A 14,129-nucleotide genomic window follows, 5' to 3' on the forward strand; every position below is an offset into this window, starting at 1 on the left:
GCTTACTCGTCGTATTGAGGTGCATGTAACTGCATCAAATAACGAATCACGAGTGACGGCTTCAGTCCATACCGCGCCTCACTTCATACCGCAAAAGGGACCTAAAAAGTCACTTCTGCGCAGGTGAAGGTCAGCGCTCAAGATCCATGCCGGTACTTTAGTGGCCAGAGACTACATGCTGCGCCACGTGTCGTTGCAAGAGACGCACGCAGAGAGAGTTTGGCCAACGCGACTCTTGCACGTCGCTTGCAAAGGCGATGTTATGGCGAGTCGCGATGCGGGTGCAACAAATGCTCACAAACAAATGTCTTTTCGTGTAGAAAATAAAGTAAAATTTTAAGCCGCTCTATTAAAATACATGCGCGCAGTGTCGCGCCTAAAAATATATTATACGTCCTTATATTTTCGCACTAGCATATAATAAAGTGTAGTAAAACATTTATGCGTTTCACTTTTATCTACTAACAAGACAAAGTTAAGGTATGGTAAAAAAAAACCAATTTAACAAGTATTATTTATTATACTTACAATAAAATTGTATAACATTATTGTTCTCTTGTACAACATTCTCTACGAAAATGTAAACTTTTCGCTTATTGTTATTCACACTTGCATCCGATACTTCACCACTTCGCCGCCAAGACTCACAAAACAGGGAAATGGTTAATTATTATTTTCGAGACGAAGTTGTTTTTTAATTAAATTCACGCGACGTATTGGTTGGTGAGAGCCCGCAGTAGTCGCGCGCGTCGTATGGCGGCGGCCTCGCGTTGTATGTCGTCGCTGTTGTTCGCGTTGAGTTCAAGCGCACCGGCCGCCCGGACTGCGCGCGCGCGTCGCCCCCCCTCCCCACGTCGTGCGTGCAACGCGACTGCCACCTCTAGGAGAGTGCCGTCCCACACGCACCCGTAGTAGCCGTCCATCGCGTCGGCCGCGTTACCAGTCTACGGCAAGATAAATGAATAGTAAAGTTTTTTAAAGGGAAAATACATTTTTGTCGTGCATTTTTACGCTTATAGTTTAATTTAGTCAATGATATTCATAAACAAGTCTTTATTGATTTAAGAACATATGCCAAAATCTAACTTTAGACCGATTCAGGTATAAAATCGGTAGCTGCCGAACCTGAACAACCAGAAGGACGCAAGATCATCCTTGAGCATATTCTTACAGTGAATAGCATTATTCGAACATACCTTCTCAGTTAAGCATTAAAGACAGTAGTATATTCAATTTCATCAGCCTACCAGCAAACCGCGAGCCGTTCCAAGTTGATATCGCTGGCCGAGTGACGTAAGTCACTGGCACGGCTCAAACATTATCAGCAAGACATACTACTTAATTCAAAAGATTAAAAATGAACTACTTATCCAAATGATTAGTCTGATGGCAGTTCCGTCGTGTCAACTGCATTCAAACTGCAATAGAGTGTTTAGAGCCTAATTAAGTAATTCAAGCATACCTTCTCAGCCAAGCACTTGAAGGCAGTAGTGTAGTCAGGTTCGTCGGGCAGCTGGCAGAGCGCGGCGGCCTGCGTGGGCGCGGCGAGGGCCTGGCAGCAGCGCGCCGCGCGCCGCGCCACGCCCGCCTCGTCGGGCGCGCGCTTGGCGAAGTGCCACGAGCCCGCCGCCGCGCCGCACAGGTAGCGCCGCAGCGCCGCGCCCCATCTGCCCTCCGCCATCTCCACGTCGCCGTATAGGCGGAGCCTGTGGGTACATTCAAAATATAAAATATAGAAATATGTAGAGATTTTGTTTCCCATTGTAGCGCATCGTGGAAAGGCTTGGGTGTGACAATGCCCCTCGTGGGACCCAGTGGGACACAGAAGGCTACACTTCAAAACAAAGTTTCGTTAGGGTAGTTGCGAGCAAAGGATTCGAGTGCCTTTAGCCAACGCTTAATGGTTTAGCCAACTTTTAGCTAACGCAAGACGTTGTGTTTAATAATCTAAAGATACATATGTATATTCAAAAATACTAAGCAAATTGCCGAATGGATACTATATGAGCAAACAACAAAACTTTTAATTAGATTGTTCTAGTTGAAAGTATTTATAACTGCCGATTTTGTGAAGGCAAGCTAAATTAATTTTTAAAACTGAATTAATCAAAATACCACTTACCATGACGTGTTATATGGGTACAACTTGAGACTTCGTTCTAGTAAATCAGTGAGAGATTCCAGAACGAATTTGGGGTTATAATTGTTCATATTTGATATATTTGACGGCCAGAGGTTCGTGTACTCTACAACAAGTTCTAACGAACTGTCATCTATAAGGAGATTGTGGATCCTGGCTAGGAGGGAAAGCATGACGCTGACTGCTAGAGGTTCTCTCAACGTGGCTAGGAAGCCATTGAATGCGTTACGCGCTTCTGCGGCTGCCCCGTTAGCATCACGTGAATGTGAGGGCGCACCTCCCGCCGACCTCTTCGTAGGACCGGTAGTCCCTGAGCCATATATATTCAAAGCTAAAAACAATAAAAATCAACTTTATTATCACCCAATACGGTTCAAAACTAAATGGACATAAGTGAGAATAAATACCGTAATCCCATAAAGGTCTAGGGAACTTCCTCGTCGCTTTGCCGCGCTGTAACTCGAAGCAGGCGGCGCAGAGCGCCGCGGCCACTTCACCCGGGCCTGTAGTTACACCGACGCCTTCCCATTCACAAGCGTTTATGAGGCAAATCCAGCAAGCCTCTATTACCTAAAAAATACAGCATATTATTAACCTTAAAAATTATATAAATATGTATTGTAACAGTAGGTAAGTAAATCTTACCTGTGGTCTTGGTACGACGCCGTCGTTCGAATTCACAGCGGCAATACAAGCTCTGCATTTATTTGCCAAAGCTGTTAAATTTATCCTATGATGTGGCCATTCGGCTAACACTACGTTAATCTGTAGAAATAGTACTTCCCATGAGAGGTGACGACATAATCTATATAGTGTAGGATCATTGCCTTGGCCGAGTTGGCTGCGAGCTTCGCCCTCTAATACAGAGAGTAAAGACAAAGCTGCCCGGGCGCATCCCGCTTCAGCCCTTGCTCGAGCTGCACCGGACACAACGTAACCAAAATCTTGAAGAAACCCTCTAGGTAAGGATATCAAGGCATTGCACAGTTCCCCAGCAGGCTTCCAAGATGGACTAATCTTCCACAAAAGAGACGCTGGCGCCATCATAGCCAACTTAACCAAACACATTCGAACATCATCCGCTGTTGATGCTTCAATAAGTCGATTCTTAAGACGGCCCATTTCTAACTCCGGCACAGTCTTGAATTCAAAGTCAGGAGTTTCCCAATCGTCTGTCAGCAATTCTCGAGGAATGTCCATGTTTTCGTCATCAATGTTAACAGGGTCATTGAGAATCGTGTTTAATTGTTCATCAGTAATCAATTTCTTCCTGATGGCCTCTGCTGATTCACCAACATGTTTTTTAAGGTACTCATCAATTCTATCGATTGGTAACCGACATTGAGACGTTGCTAGATGGAGGAAGAATATCCTTAAATTGTTCCAGTCGGATTCTGATAAGTCAGAGGATAAAACTGGGGCCAATGCCCAAAATAGGAGATCAAAGAACTTGATGCCAACTATTTTGAATTTGTTTAAAAATTCTTGATGAGTGGATGGTAAACCACCTTCTAAGGCGTATCTAACAGCATTCAATGCAGACACTCTGTTAAGGAGATCTCTAGCTACAGTGAATGCTCCGCTTGAAGCGGACCCTTGAATGTCAAGTTCGACCACTTGTCTGTGAATCATCGGGATCTCTCTAGTCAGGTTGTCGGCCTGCAGAACTGCTATGATTCCAGTGTAATGATTAGCTATTGAATCTTGAAGCTTTTGTTGTAGGGAGGGCTCTTCATTTAACACCTCAAAACCTAAGTTTAATGCTCTAATATATCCCAATATTTCGTCTTTACCCATACTTGCGTAATAAAACTCTCCCCAAGGCATCTCTTTATAAGGGCCGTAACCATAAATTGAGATTTCCCTTTCTAGTAAGTTGGAGTTTTCTCTGCAGCCAAGGATGTGTTTTTTAGCTAAATTATGTTGTCCATAAAAGAAGTAGTTATAGCAGAGATCAAAATGAATTTGCATCGCAAGTTCGTGTTGGCTGATCAATACATCACCAGCGTTCCAGTTGTGGTTCATATCAACAGTTTCTTCAGTAAGGTGAATGAAGGATTCCATTACAGGGACCTTTATTTTTTTGGATTCCTTACGACCAGAGCTGGATGTTGGTTCATAGTGTGATAAAATCTCATCTAAAAATATAATACTTTGCATACGTGAAGCCTCACACATTCGCAGAATCTTCTCGAAGTTTTGGTTCAAAGGGCTGTAGGCACTATCTATTTGCATACCAGGCCTGGAAAGAGGAATAATTTAATGTATTTTTGCTACTTGCAAAAAAAGTTGGGATATTGTGTAGATTGGATTGTCTTCTATGCAACATTTTAGACAAATTGAATAAAATTAATACTTACATGTGAATATATGACATTTTGTTTGATTTTGCATAAAGCGCAGCTTTGACTGGAAACCTGATTATCCATCTATGGTATAGAATCAAAGCAAATTGCACTTGTGGTTTTTGTAAAAGGTCTGCTGGTATTTCCTGCAAAAATAAAAAGGGATGTGTAGATTTTTTTTATTTAGTTCCATTTGTTGCTTCTTAATCAATATATTTTTTATGCCTTTGTAATCTTGTTTAGGTAGAAATCTTTGTGTTTTCACTATTTTAACTATTCACTAAAATAATGTAGAATACATTATTTTTTTATAATAAACTTTACGTTAAATAATTGAAAATGTGAAAAAAAAATATGATAAACAGTTTTAAGCAATGTGATTAATTTATACTGACTGGCAAGAGAGAAAAAATATACAACCTGTGGCGGAATAGCAAATGCAGCATCAGTAGTAACATATACAAGATCCTGCATAAACTGTTGCTGTATCTGAGGAGGGAGCTTCTCCTCAAATATATCTGAAATATATTTGATATACATATATAATACATAATTATATTAATATGTCATTATCAGTTTGTGCTCAATTACTTTTAAACCAGACCATGGTCCTTTATAAACTTGTTCACAAGATAAACTGTGATAAAGAACTATTGATTAGTTTTGAGGGTGCACATTCAGCAACAGAAGACATAAAAGAAGTTTGGTAAATTGCTGTTTTTTTTATTATGTTAGAAAACATGCTTCCAATGAAAGTATAGTTAAAATGCACCAATGGAAATTTTCCTTTATTTTATTTTATAAATCTGACTCGTCATTAAACTTTGATGCTGACAATTAAACAAAAACAAATGTTTACCCAAATTCCAATGTAAAGTTGCAGCTACTTTCAAGGCAAGTATTTTGAGGGCCAGTTGTTTCCGACTGAACTGTGATGGTGACGGGATGGAGGCTGGTGGGCTTGGAGGAGCGTCCACATCCACTACACGCTCACTAGTGGGTTTAGAACTGGCATTCTTTGTTTCAACAGACAAGAACTCTTCTATCAACTCACATGCTGATGGCTCTGGAATCATAATATAACATGTAATTGAGGATTATGTATGGTCAATTTAACTTATCAAGAAAAAACACTTTACAAGAATAGGGACACAATAAGGGATTCTTCATTTCTTTTAGCAGAGGGACTTTTTAGTAGCAACTATTAAATTAATTTTCTATTTAACGTAAGTCAGCTAATATTGTCATTTAATTCGGTTCTTATACTAAATTGATAGTAGTTAAAAGGTGTAAGGTTATAAGGCGTATGGCCATATTAATAAATACTATGGGAATGTGAAACATCTTGATCGATGGTTACCTGGATTAGGCTTGCTGAGATGATTCTTGAGCATATTTGGATCGAGAAGGAATTCGAACCATAATACTGTATCAGGAGATATCGGCACAGTGCCTGGACGCAACAGATCCACGTCCATTCTCTTACTTTTGGGCTTAATGCTGATTTCTTTATAAAACCTCTGCACTTAAAATATTTACCAACTTATGGTAATAGAACTTATTCTAATACTATTATCTTAGTACATTTACAAAGGGGTAAGTTATTTTTTACATAAATAATATTTAGTATTAAAAATAATAATATTTATATTTAATACAATATAATAATATTTATAAGAATAACAACGCCAGGGGGAGCCGCTTTCAAGATCCTAAAGTGACATTGACATGTCACTCTAAACATTGGCATTTCGGCAGCAAGATGTCGGTAATGTTGACATTTTAACGTCTGGAATACAAGTCTTTTAAGCAGTTTTTTAGAAACTCGAAAAATAGTGAATCTTCTAAAAAAAGTGAATCTTCTTTTTCGCATAAACATCGAGAATAAATATACAACATTCATTTCATGACAGTTACATTTAAACAAACCAAAATTAAAGTCTGTCAAAATCCCTTTGAGCAGAATATTGAGAGAATATTATGTAAATAATAAATAAATAAATAAAACGGTCTTCTTGAGACATGGCCTGTTTTAGGGGCACATTAACCCTCGACGAATAAGTAAGTTCCACAGTCTTGGATGTGTGATCTTCGAAGTTTAAATGTACTCATAATAGCATCTTTTATTACAAATAAATTCCAGAAGTGGGTTGGCATTTAATCGATGGATTTCATCTCACCTCATGTGTGTATTATTTTATTTATTAATTAGCTTCATGATTTAACGTTAGATCCTTTATAGACAGCCAAAACTGTTCCGTAGATTCTTTCTTTACACAGATTTTTACCATAATTTTAAAAACTCACTGGTGATGGAAGATTTGTTCAGTAATTTTACCATGCTTTTATCATTTTCTAGGATAATTATCGTGTTTCTAGGATTAGGACCTAGTTTAACGACGTACTGACCCACTGGGCTTATAACAAGTTATCAGTTATCTCCCTGATAACTGACGGGGTTCCTATCGGCATCATTGATATCGATACACCTAGTTGTAGATTATTTATTTGAGTAACACAACTGAAACCCTAGGTACTAAACTAAGTACTTTTAAAATTACATCGATAATTTAACACGTTGACAATTACAAATCTCAAGTAGTTTGTACACTGATTAAACACTCGGGATTTATGATCAAGTAGAATGTATTAGTGATAGTGACACATAAACGTTATCATAAATATCGGATTTCGTAAACAAGTGAGTTTATTCTTCCTTTATAATATTGCGCACATGCTTTGAAAATGAATAATAAATTATGTAAGTATCCTTTTCGCAAGTTGCTTTACTAAGTATCTAGCTATAACATTTCGAGACCCGTCCCTCAATGGCTTAGTTTTAATTGCTAAGGCAGCAAACAATTAACGGGGCTAAGAATATGCAGTGGCCTCGCGCTATGACGTCTGAACATTATGTGAGATTCATCAACGTCTCTATATGGAGTCCTAATATAAACAATTGATGTGGTGCCATGCAAACGCTATAAAACTGTATGGATAAGTGAACTTGCTAATTGCTTTTCTGCATAACTATTTGAGCTTAATAGAGATCCGTAGTACGTAGACCAAAAAATGATTTAACTCTATAGACAAATATGTGTTTTACGTTTGGTCCTACTTTGTTTCAAAAATCAAATCGAATAGTATTTAAACTTTGAGTACTGTTTACATATCTAAACATAAGCTCTTACCCAATATAAATATAAATAACGTAATTGTAAAAAAAACTTGCAGTGGAGTCAAACGCGTACCAGCAGATCACGCAAAATGCGGACAATGTGTGCATCGAGATGGACCTTCTGAAGGTTGGCTCCGAGCCGGTCGGCATGCGATGCCCTTTCTGCCAAGAAGATGTTATGACCAAAGCCCATTACCGAAATACTTCAATCACGCATATCATCGCTATTGTTTTCGGTATACTTTTCTGGTAAGTACGCTTGGCTATTATTTTTGGAAGGCAGAGTACCCTACTCTGTCTTTACTTAAAAAAGGTTTAATTTTCGGTTCAGGATGGCTTTTGTTCTCTTGTCTATTTTGGCTGGTGAAACAAAATAAATAACAAGCCTGCAGTAGAAAGCCACTTTATTTGAAAGACGTTATTCTTACATATGGTTATTTCGAATGCCAATGAGTCTTCTTTTGAGAATCTTGGCTACTTTACTTTACTTTATCCGTTCGGGACATTTCCCGTAAGATAAAACTGACCAAGTAAAATTTTTGCTTTTCCAGTTCGATATAATAGCACTCTTGTTAATCTTACTAAGGTGTTGTCCCTTAGATATTCAAAAAACTGCACATGGTCAATATCTATTAGCATTATGTCAAACCACAACGGGCAATCGTTATGGCTTACACATTTGGTTCAGACAATGGCGTGTTAATCGTATGTTAATCATAATTATCGTTGTCGCACTTATGTTGAACGATCCGGTAGGATTATGGTTCTGGGAATGCCTGTAGGTAATATGTAAATGACAAGTGAATCATTACGAGTACGTTGCCAGACTTTGCGGTATCCTATCCTACTATTTATTTCCCTTAGGGAAGGGGTAGTTAGTGACCTGCCCCTTCCAGGCTAGAATATCGGGACGTGTGTCTCTCGTATTTTCTCACATTTTTGCATGCGCACAACCAATCGCAACCACCATACAATGTGATTGAGAGTCTCCTACCACGTCTTAACGTTATATTATTATGGTTGTAGAAGAGTGACGGCGCAATACAAGACGTAAAGCGTAATTGCTCTTCCACATCCGCAGTAAAGAGCCGCTGGAAACAATTCTAAAAGGCCCGTTATTCAGGATATCAAAAAATACAAATCCACTCTAAAAGTAACGCTTCCCAAAACTAACACTGGTTCTCACTTTAACTGGCCAATTCATTGAACACATTATAATAGAGCAGCGGTTTATGAAATATACAGCGTTGTCTCGCTTCCACGACTTCAGCAGTCTAACTGCAAGAACCATTGGTAGGCCCCTCGATCCGGAATATATATTTTTTCTTTTTCATCATTTCTCCTTTATCTTCTTCTAATATATAAAATTTCCCGTGCCACGATGTTAGTTACCGTACTCCTCCGAAACGGTTTGACCGATTCTTATGAACTAATATATAACATTTCCCGTGTCACGATGTTAGTTACCGTACTCCTCTGAAACGGTTTGACCGATTCTTATGAAATTTTGTATACATATTGGGTAGGACTGAGAATAGAACAACATCTATTTTTCATACCCCTAAGTGACAAGGGTTGCCCACACAAAAAAAATATATTTTATTTTAATTTTTTTATAATGTGGCATTTAAAAATATACATACATCTAGAAAAAAAAAATATTACGCAAAACAACGTTTGCTGGGTCAGCTAGTTATTCATAAAAAATAATTACCCACCTATTAACCTTCTTTATAAAATGTTTCAGGTGGATGTGTTGCTGTTTAATACCATATTTCGTGAAGCGGTGGAAAAACGTAGAGCACTACTGTCCCAACTGTCACAAGTATTTGGGGATGTATACCAGGACAACTATATTGTAGCGACGTTCAAGTTTAAATTGCCAGCATAAAATATATAAAACAAGCTCTTTTAAGAGTACATATTAAGTAAGTAGTGATGATAGTTCAACTTAAAAACATATTGTGACTAAAATCCACCGATGCTATTAAATTGTTAAGAAATGAGGTATATCCACATTATAATAAGCGTATGCAGTTATATGATTGACTGTACCTACTGTTTTTACCACGGTAGAGTTTAAACAATACAATAGTAGGAATAGCATTATCCGAAGAATTTAAATGAAGAAAAACATAATAGTTTAATATAATTTATTATCTATTTAATTACGTTATAATATATTTAAGTATAAATCGTACAAAAGACCCTTGAAAAGTATATCACAGAACTTAATATACATTTTAAATCGAAGACATTATTTAAGTACCAGCATAAATTTAAAATAACATGGATGTTTCTAAAAAATAAAGTACCTTCTTAAATAATTTATAGACACAATTTTAGCTTATATCTAGGCCCAAAATAAATATAAATTCGATAGACATTTGGTTAAATGTGATCAAATACATATTTAAGTTTTGCTTCAAACACAAGTATAAAACAATAAAAGAATCTAATTTATTTTTAATAAGTAGACATAAAAACAGTTCCTACTTTAACCATTTTATTCCCATGTTTATTACTGCGTAGGTATTTTATGTATAAATAAATTAATAAAAGTTTCCTTACATCATAATTTAAAACTGGTTTTATTATTTTACTGGTGTACATATTTATTTTATAAATCTTCTGCGTATTATTGCTGGCAGTGTATTAAAAATATGATGCTGTAGCCCAGATTAAAGCAAGATTTAAAAAGTACTTAAATTAAACGTCATTTCCTCTGGCAATATTTTATGAGAAGTAGCTTTCATATTTGTGACTCCTAATTTCTTTCCTGTTACTTAGTAAAATACAAAGCTAAAATTTAAAAAGTTAAGTAGTACAGTTCGACGCTTATATTTGTAATCAAGATGGCGAGTAGGAACCGATAAAAGCCTTGCATTGAGGACAATAGTGGTTGGCGGTCTTGCAGGACCTCATGCAGTACGGAACGAAGCATCCACAACAGCAACTGAAAAAAAAAACAAATTTGCCATGTGATAAGATTTAACCAGGTAAAAAAAGGAATAGAGCAGTATCAAAAATTTTTGTACAATTGAACTTTAATAATTATCATCATTTGAATAATTTAAAAATCGATCCAAGAAGAAACAAAATCCATTGAACCTATTTTCTATTGGAAATCTTTATGTCCGAGAATTTGGGTCCAGAATTCTTCGAATAAAATAAAGGAGGTATGATATATGAAGTATTAAATTTTTAATGTAGTTTAGTTCTTATATATGATTTTAGTTTCTCTTTTTTAGTTGTTAGATTCGTAGACAACTATTTATTTTCTGAAAAAATATGTACTCGTAACTCTACATAATAAAAATCTTATTCAATCGTCATAGTTTGTAATAACAAGTTAAAATTGTTGGTGATGTGTGCGGTTGATGCTGTGTCAATATAACCGCTGTTAGAGTAAACAAGTTTTCTTTATCTCCGGTATTTACGAGGATGTCAGTGCAGAAAAACCCGAGTAAAAATTATTTTTTTGGAAGGTTTTCGATACCAAATCAAATTGAATTATTAAAGTAGAAAACCGGATTTCGCATAGTCGATCTGAAAACTCGTTACATAAGGATACTTTACTTTTAGGAAATAAACCCCCCATTTTAATAATCAAAATCCCAAGGACGTCATAGATTCTGATTTTTCCATATTAACGACAAGTAAACGAAAAACAGTTTAGCAAGCCCGTAATTTTAGATCGAATTTGCGTTCGTTGGTAAAACCGAACAAACAATGAGAGAGAATAAAATGTTATCAGTTGACCTTACAGTTATGGCCGTGGTTATTACAAGACGAATGTTGTCACTATTTCACTTTTAGTAAGAAATCTGGCTTATCATATTAATATTAACTTACCCGGCCAAAACGCAAAGTGCTGCCGAAACAATATGCGTGCGGTTATTAGGGACGTATTCCACTCTGGTCACGATAGATTTGTTGCAAGTAGGACAAGTGGTCCCAGTAGGTCCCGGCCCCATCTTGCCTGTACGGGGTCCATGCGCTGGGGGTGTAGTGATGACAGTAGTTCGAGGTCCCAAAGGCGGGACCACTAACCCCGGCGGCGGTGGAGGGTTATCACCGAAGTACGACGGAGGCGGCGCAGGGTTAGGTCTCGTTTGTTCGTAAGGCGGCGGAAGACCCATTTTGTTTTCCACTGAAACATTGATTTTGGGTATTACCGTATTTATTCAATTCCATCATGTTTATAATTGATTCACGTGGGAAGGTCTAAAATGACGGAGCGTTTATTTGATAATAACCTCATTATAATCGTTGTAATTAGACATTTGCATATCGTAATGAAGTTTCAACTCCTAAAAAATAACCAAGCTAACAAGTTCTCAAGCCAAGTCTGACGATGTATAGTAATAATATATTTAAGACATCATATCAATGCTCGTTGTCTTTCGCGAATTGAATGAGTCATTGCTTGTATTATAGAATTCATGAACGCGAGACGGTTCAAATGTTAATCGATTTAAAGGTCGTGATGTTTAAAATTGTGGTTTCAACGGTATTGTGTAGATAGAAATGCTTTTCGTGTCTCTGAAGCTGCGTAATTTAGCTTTGCATTCGAAACAAGGTAGAAAAATTATGAGTGAAGTAGAAGTATAAAGTGCTCATGTTAAAAGCAATTTCCAGTTGCTATTCATTTTAAACTAGTTTCATTTTTCAAAGCAGATTTCATATCTAGGTCTGACGATTGGAAGTCCGCAATTAAGTTACATAGCACGATGAGACCTTGTTTTAGGGGCCGAAGTAGGAAGTGGAACAGTACGAAGTTTTAATTATGCGTGATTTATAATTTCTGTAACTTGGTAAATAAGGTATAATTTTTTTGTAAGTACGAGTAACTACGATTAGTTCTAGATGTTTAGTTAGGCTTAAATCTATGAGTCGTGGAATCGGTTATGATGAAATTAGCTTCGTGGTATTCAGGGCGTGACTGCAAGGCTTTACAAGAACGGAAAGTGATAATACCGGCTGCATCAAATTATGATCAATAACGCAGTTTGATAGAGCTCATTATTGGTATTGTATTGGATCTTGATAAATGTTCTATACTTCAAAATGATGTGTATAAATACTGGTCAATACGTGATTATGCATCTTTTGTTTGTTGTGGTTTTAGAGGCATTAAAGTATGAAGTTTTGATTAAGTTTATAATGTCTTGCGGAACAGATTTTGGGTTTAAGATGAGAATGAATTTACGGTTTAAGTATTTCAAATGAGTTGTGTGTAATTTGAAATTTCTATAAATATTGAGATTTTTATTAAAATAATTATGATTTGTATGTATATATAACTAGTAGTCAAGCAACCCGGCCAGATTGAGTAGTGTCCGTATTTCGGTACGGTATATTTCTAAAACCAGTTTACTTACTTGTGGCGTCCATAGTGTGATGAAATTTAACCTTCGGACGATTTCTTAATCCGTTCTTGGAATAATAGCCGCACAACACATAAACTCGGTATCGTTAACTAATTCTTAATCGAAGAGAATGTTCGTTGCGTTACAATCAATTTTATATAACACAGGAGAATAAAAAAACTCTAGAAATATCGTCTACGTTGTGATCTCGCGCTGTTTACGCTGTGAGTGAATGCACTCTCGGAGTGCGCGCGCGCACTACGTCACGACTGAGGGACAGAGACATCGCACGATCTCTTGGAACAGAGAGAGACGGAGGATGTGTCGTCACGTAACTTGTTGTTTACGTCGAATAAACTTACATGTTTGCCCCTAATTACATAGCAATTAATGCGCAATACGATTGTAACAAAGCCTGTGTTATCCGTCCGGCATACATCACAGAACTGACCGCGGGACTGTCGACGGCGGAAATATTCTCATGGGGATATTTTCTATTGTTTAGCGCCACCATTGTTTATGCGAAATGGATCGTTAAACTTATATGGGATGTGCAGGCATTTAACAATCGAAATTAACATAGGGCCACCCACGAAGGCAATATCCTTTTTTTTACCTTACTATACTTATAAATTAAAATAAATAATTTTGTCTATTAATGTGGAACAGCTTGTACGTTTCAAATGATATAGACGATTTTGAACCATGAGTCGATTTAACGGCGACAGTTTTTTTTGGTAAATTTATTCCTACGCTTAGCCTAGCTTTACTAGCTTACAAAAGCTTTTTGAAGAAATAAAAACACCTGTAGGTATATTGACTTTTTAAATGCAAATAGGTACTCACAGGAACCAAAGGTGTATCAGATCCTGAATTTTTAGAAGTGCTTCCTATAATGCTTTTATAACGTACCGCGATCATCAGAAATCCTTTTTACCTGAAAATATCTGTTTGGGACTATTCATATTCCTGAATAAATAAAATCAGTGGGTAATTTAGATATGCATGCTGGTTTCTTACTAGCTTAAACCATTTTAGTACATCTCGATACCATTTACTCATTCTTCGGACACTAGGAGGGACCTTATTCTAGT

At 37.0% G+C, this 14,129-nt stretch overlaps 3 protein-coding genes across 4 annotated transcripts; 1 reads left to right on the forward strand and 2 right to left on the reverse strand.

Moving 5' to 3' along the window:
- Positions 1–500: 500 nt before the first annotated feature.
- Positions 501–6,910, reverse strand: LOC113492648 (integrator complex subunit 8). Its single transcript, XM_026870231.1, has 9 exons — positions 5,846–6,910; positions 5,345–5,551; positions 4,906–5,003; positions 4,501–4,631; positions 2,786–4,382; positions 2,548–2,710; positions 2,123–2,471; positions 1,463–1,706; positions 501–944 (listed from the first exon to the last, which is right to left on the reverse strand). The coding sequence occupies exons 1-9, from the start codon at positions 5,961–5,963 to the stop codon at positions 705–707; spliced, it is 3,147 nt and encodes a 1,048-aa protein (XP_026726032.1). The 5' UTR covers positions 5,964–6,910; the 3' UTR covers positions 501–704.
- Positions 6,911–7,024: 114 nt separating this feature from the next.
- Positions 7,025–10,241, forward strand: LOC113492650 (lipopolysaccharide-induced tumor necrosis factor-alpha factor homolog). 2 transcript variants are annotated; one of them, XM_026870234.1, is made up of 3 exons: positions 7,025–7,186; positions 7,720–7,912; positions 9,411–10,241. In XM_026870234.1, coding segments are annotated over exons 1-3 (309 nt in total). In that variant the 5' UTR covers positions 7,025–7,185; the 3' UTR covers positions 9,526–10,241. The 2 variants fall into 2 exon arrangements, with proteins under 2 accessions (XP_026726035.1, XP_026726034.1); XM_026870233.1 differs by having other exon boundaries at positions 7,045–7,246.
- Positions 9,803–13,475, reverse strand: LOC113492649 (lipopolysaccharide-induced tumor necrosis factor-alpha factor homolog). The gene is made up of 3 exons (XM_026870232.1): positions 13,048–13,475; positions 11,519–11,816; positions 9,803–10,619 (listed from the first exon to the last, which is right to left on the reverse strand). Exons 1-3 carry the CDS (start codon positions 13,058–13,060, stop codon positions 10,514–10,516), a joined length of 417 nt encoding a protein of 138 aa, XP_026726033.1. The 5' UTR covers positions 13,061–13,475; the 3' UTR covers positions 9,803–10,513.
- Between the last annotated feature and the right edge of the window lie 654 nt (positions 13,476–14,129).

Source organism: Trichoplusia ni, chromosome 4, assembly GCF_003590095.1.
Source record: "Trichoplusia ni isolate ovarian cell line Hi5 chromosome 4, tn1, whole genome shotgun sequence".
Taxonomy (NCBI): domain Eukaryota; kingdom Metazoa; phylum Arthropoda; class Insecta; order Lepidoptera; family Noctuidae; genus Trichoplusia; species Trichoplusia ni.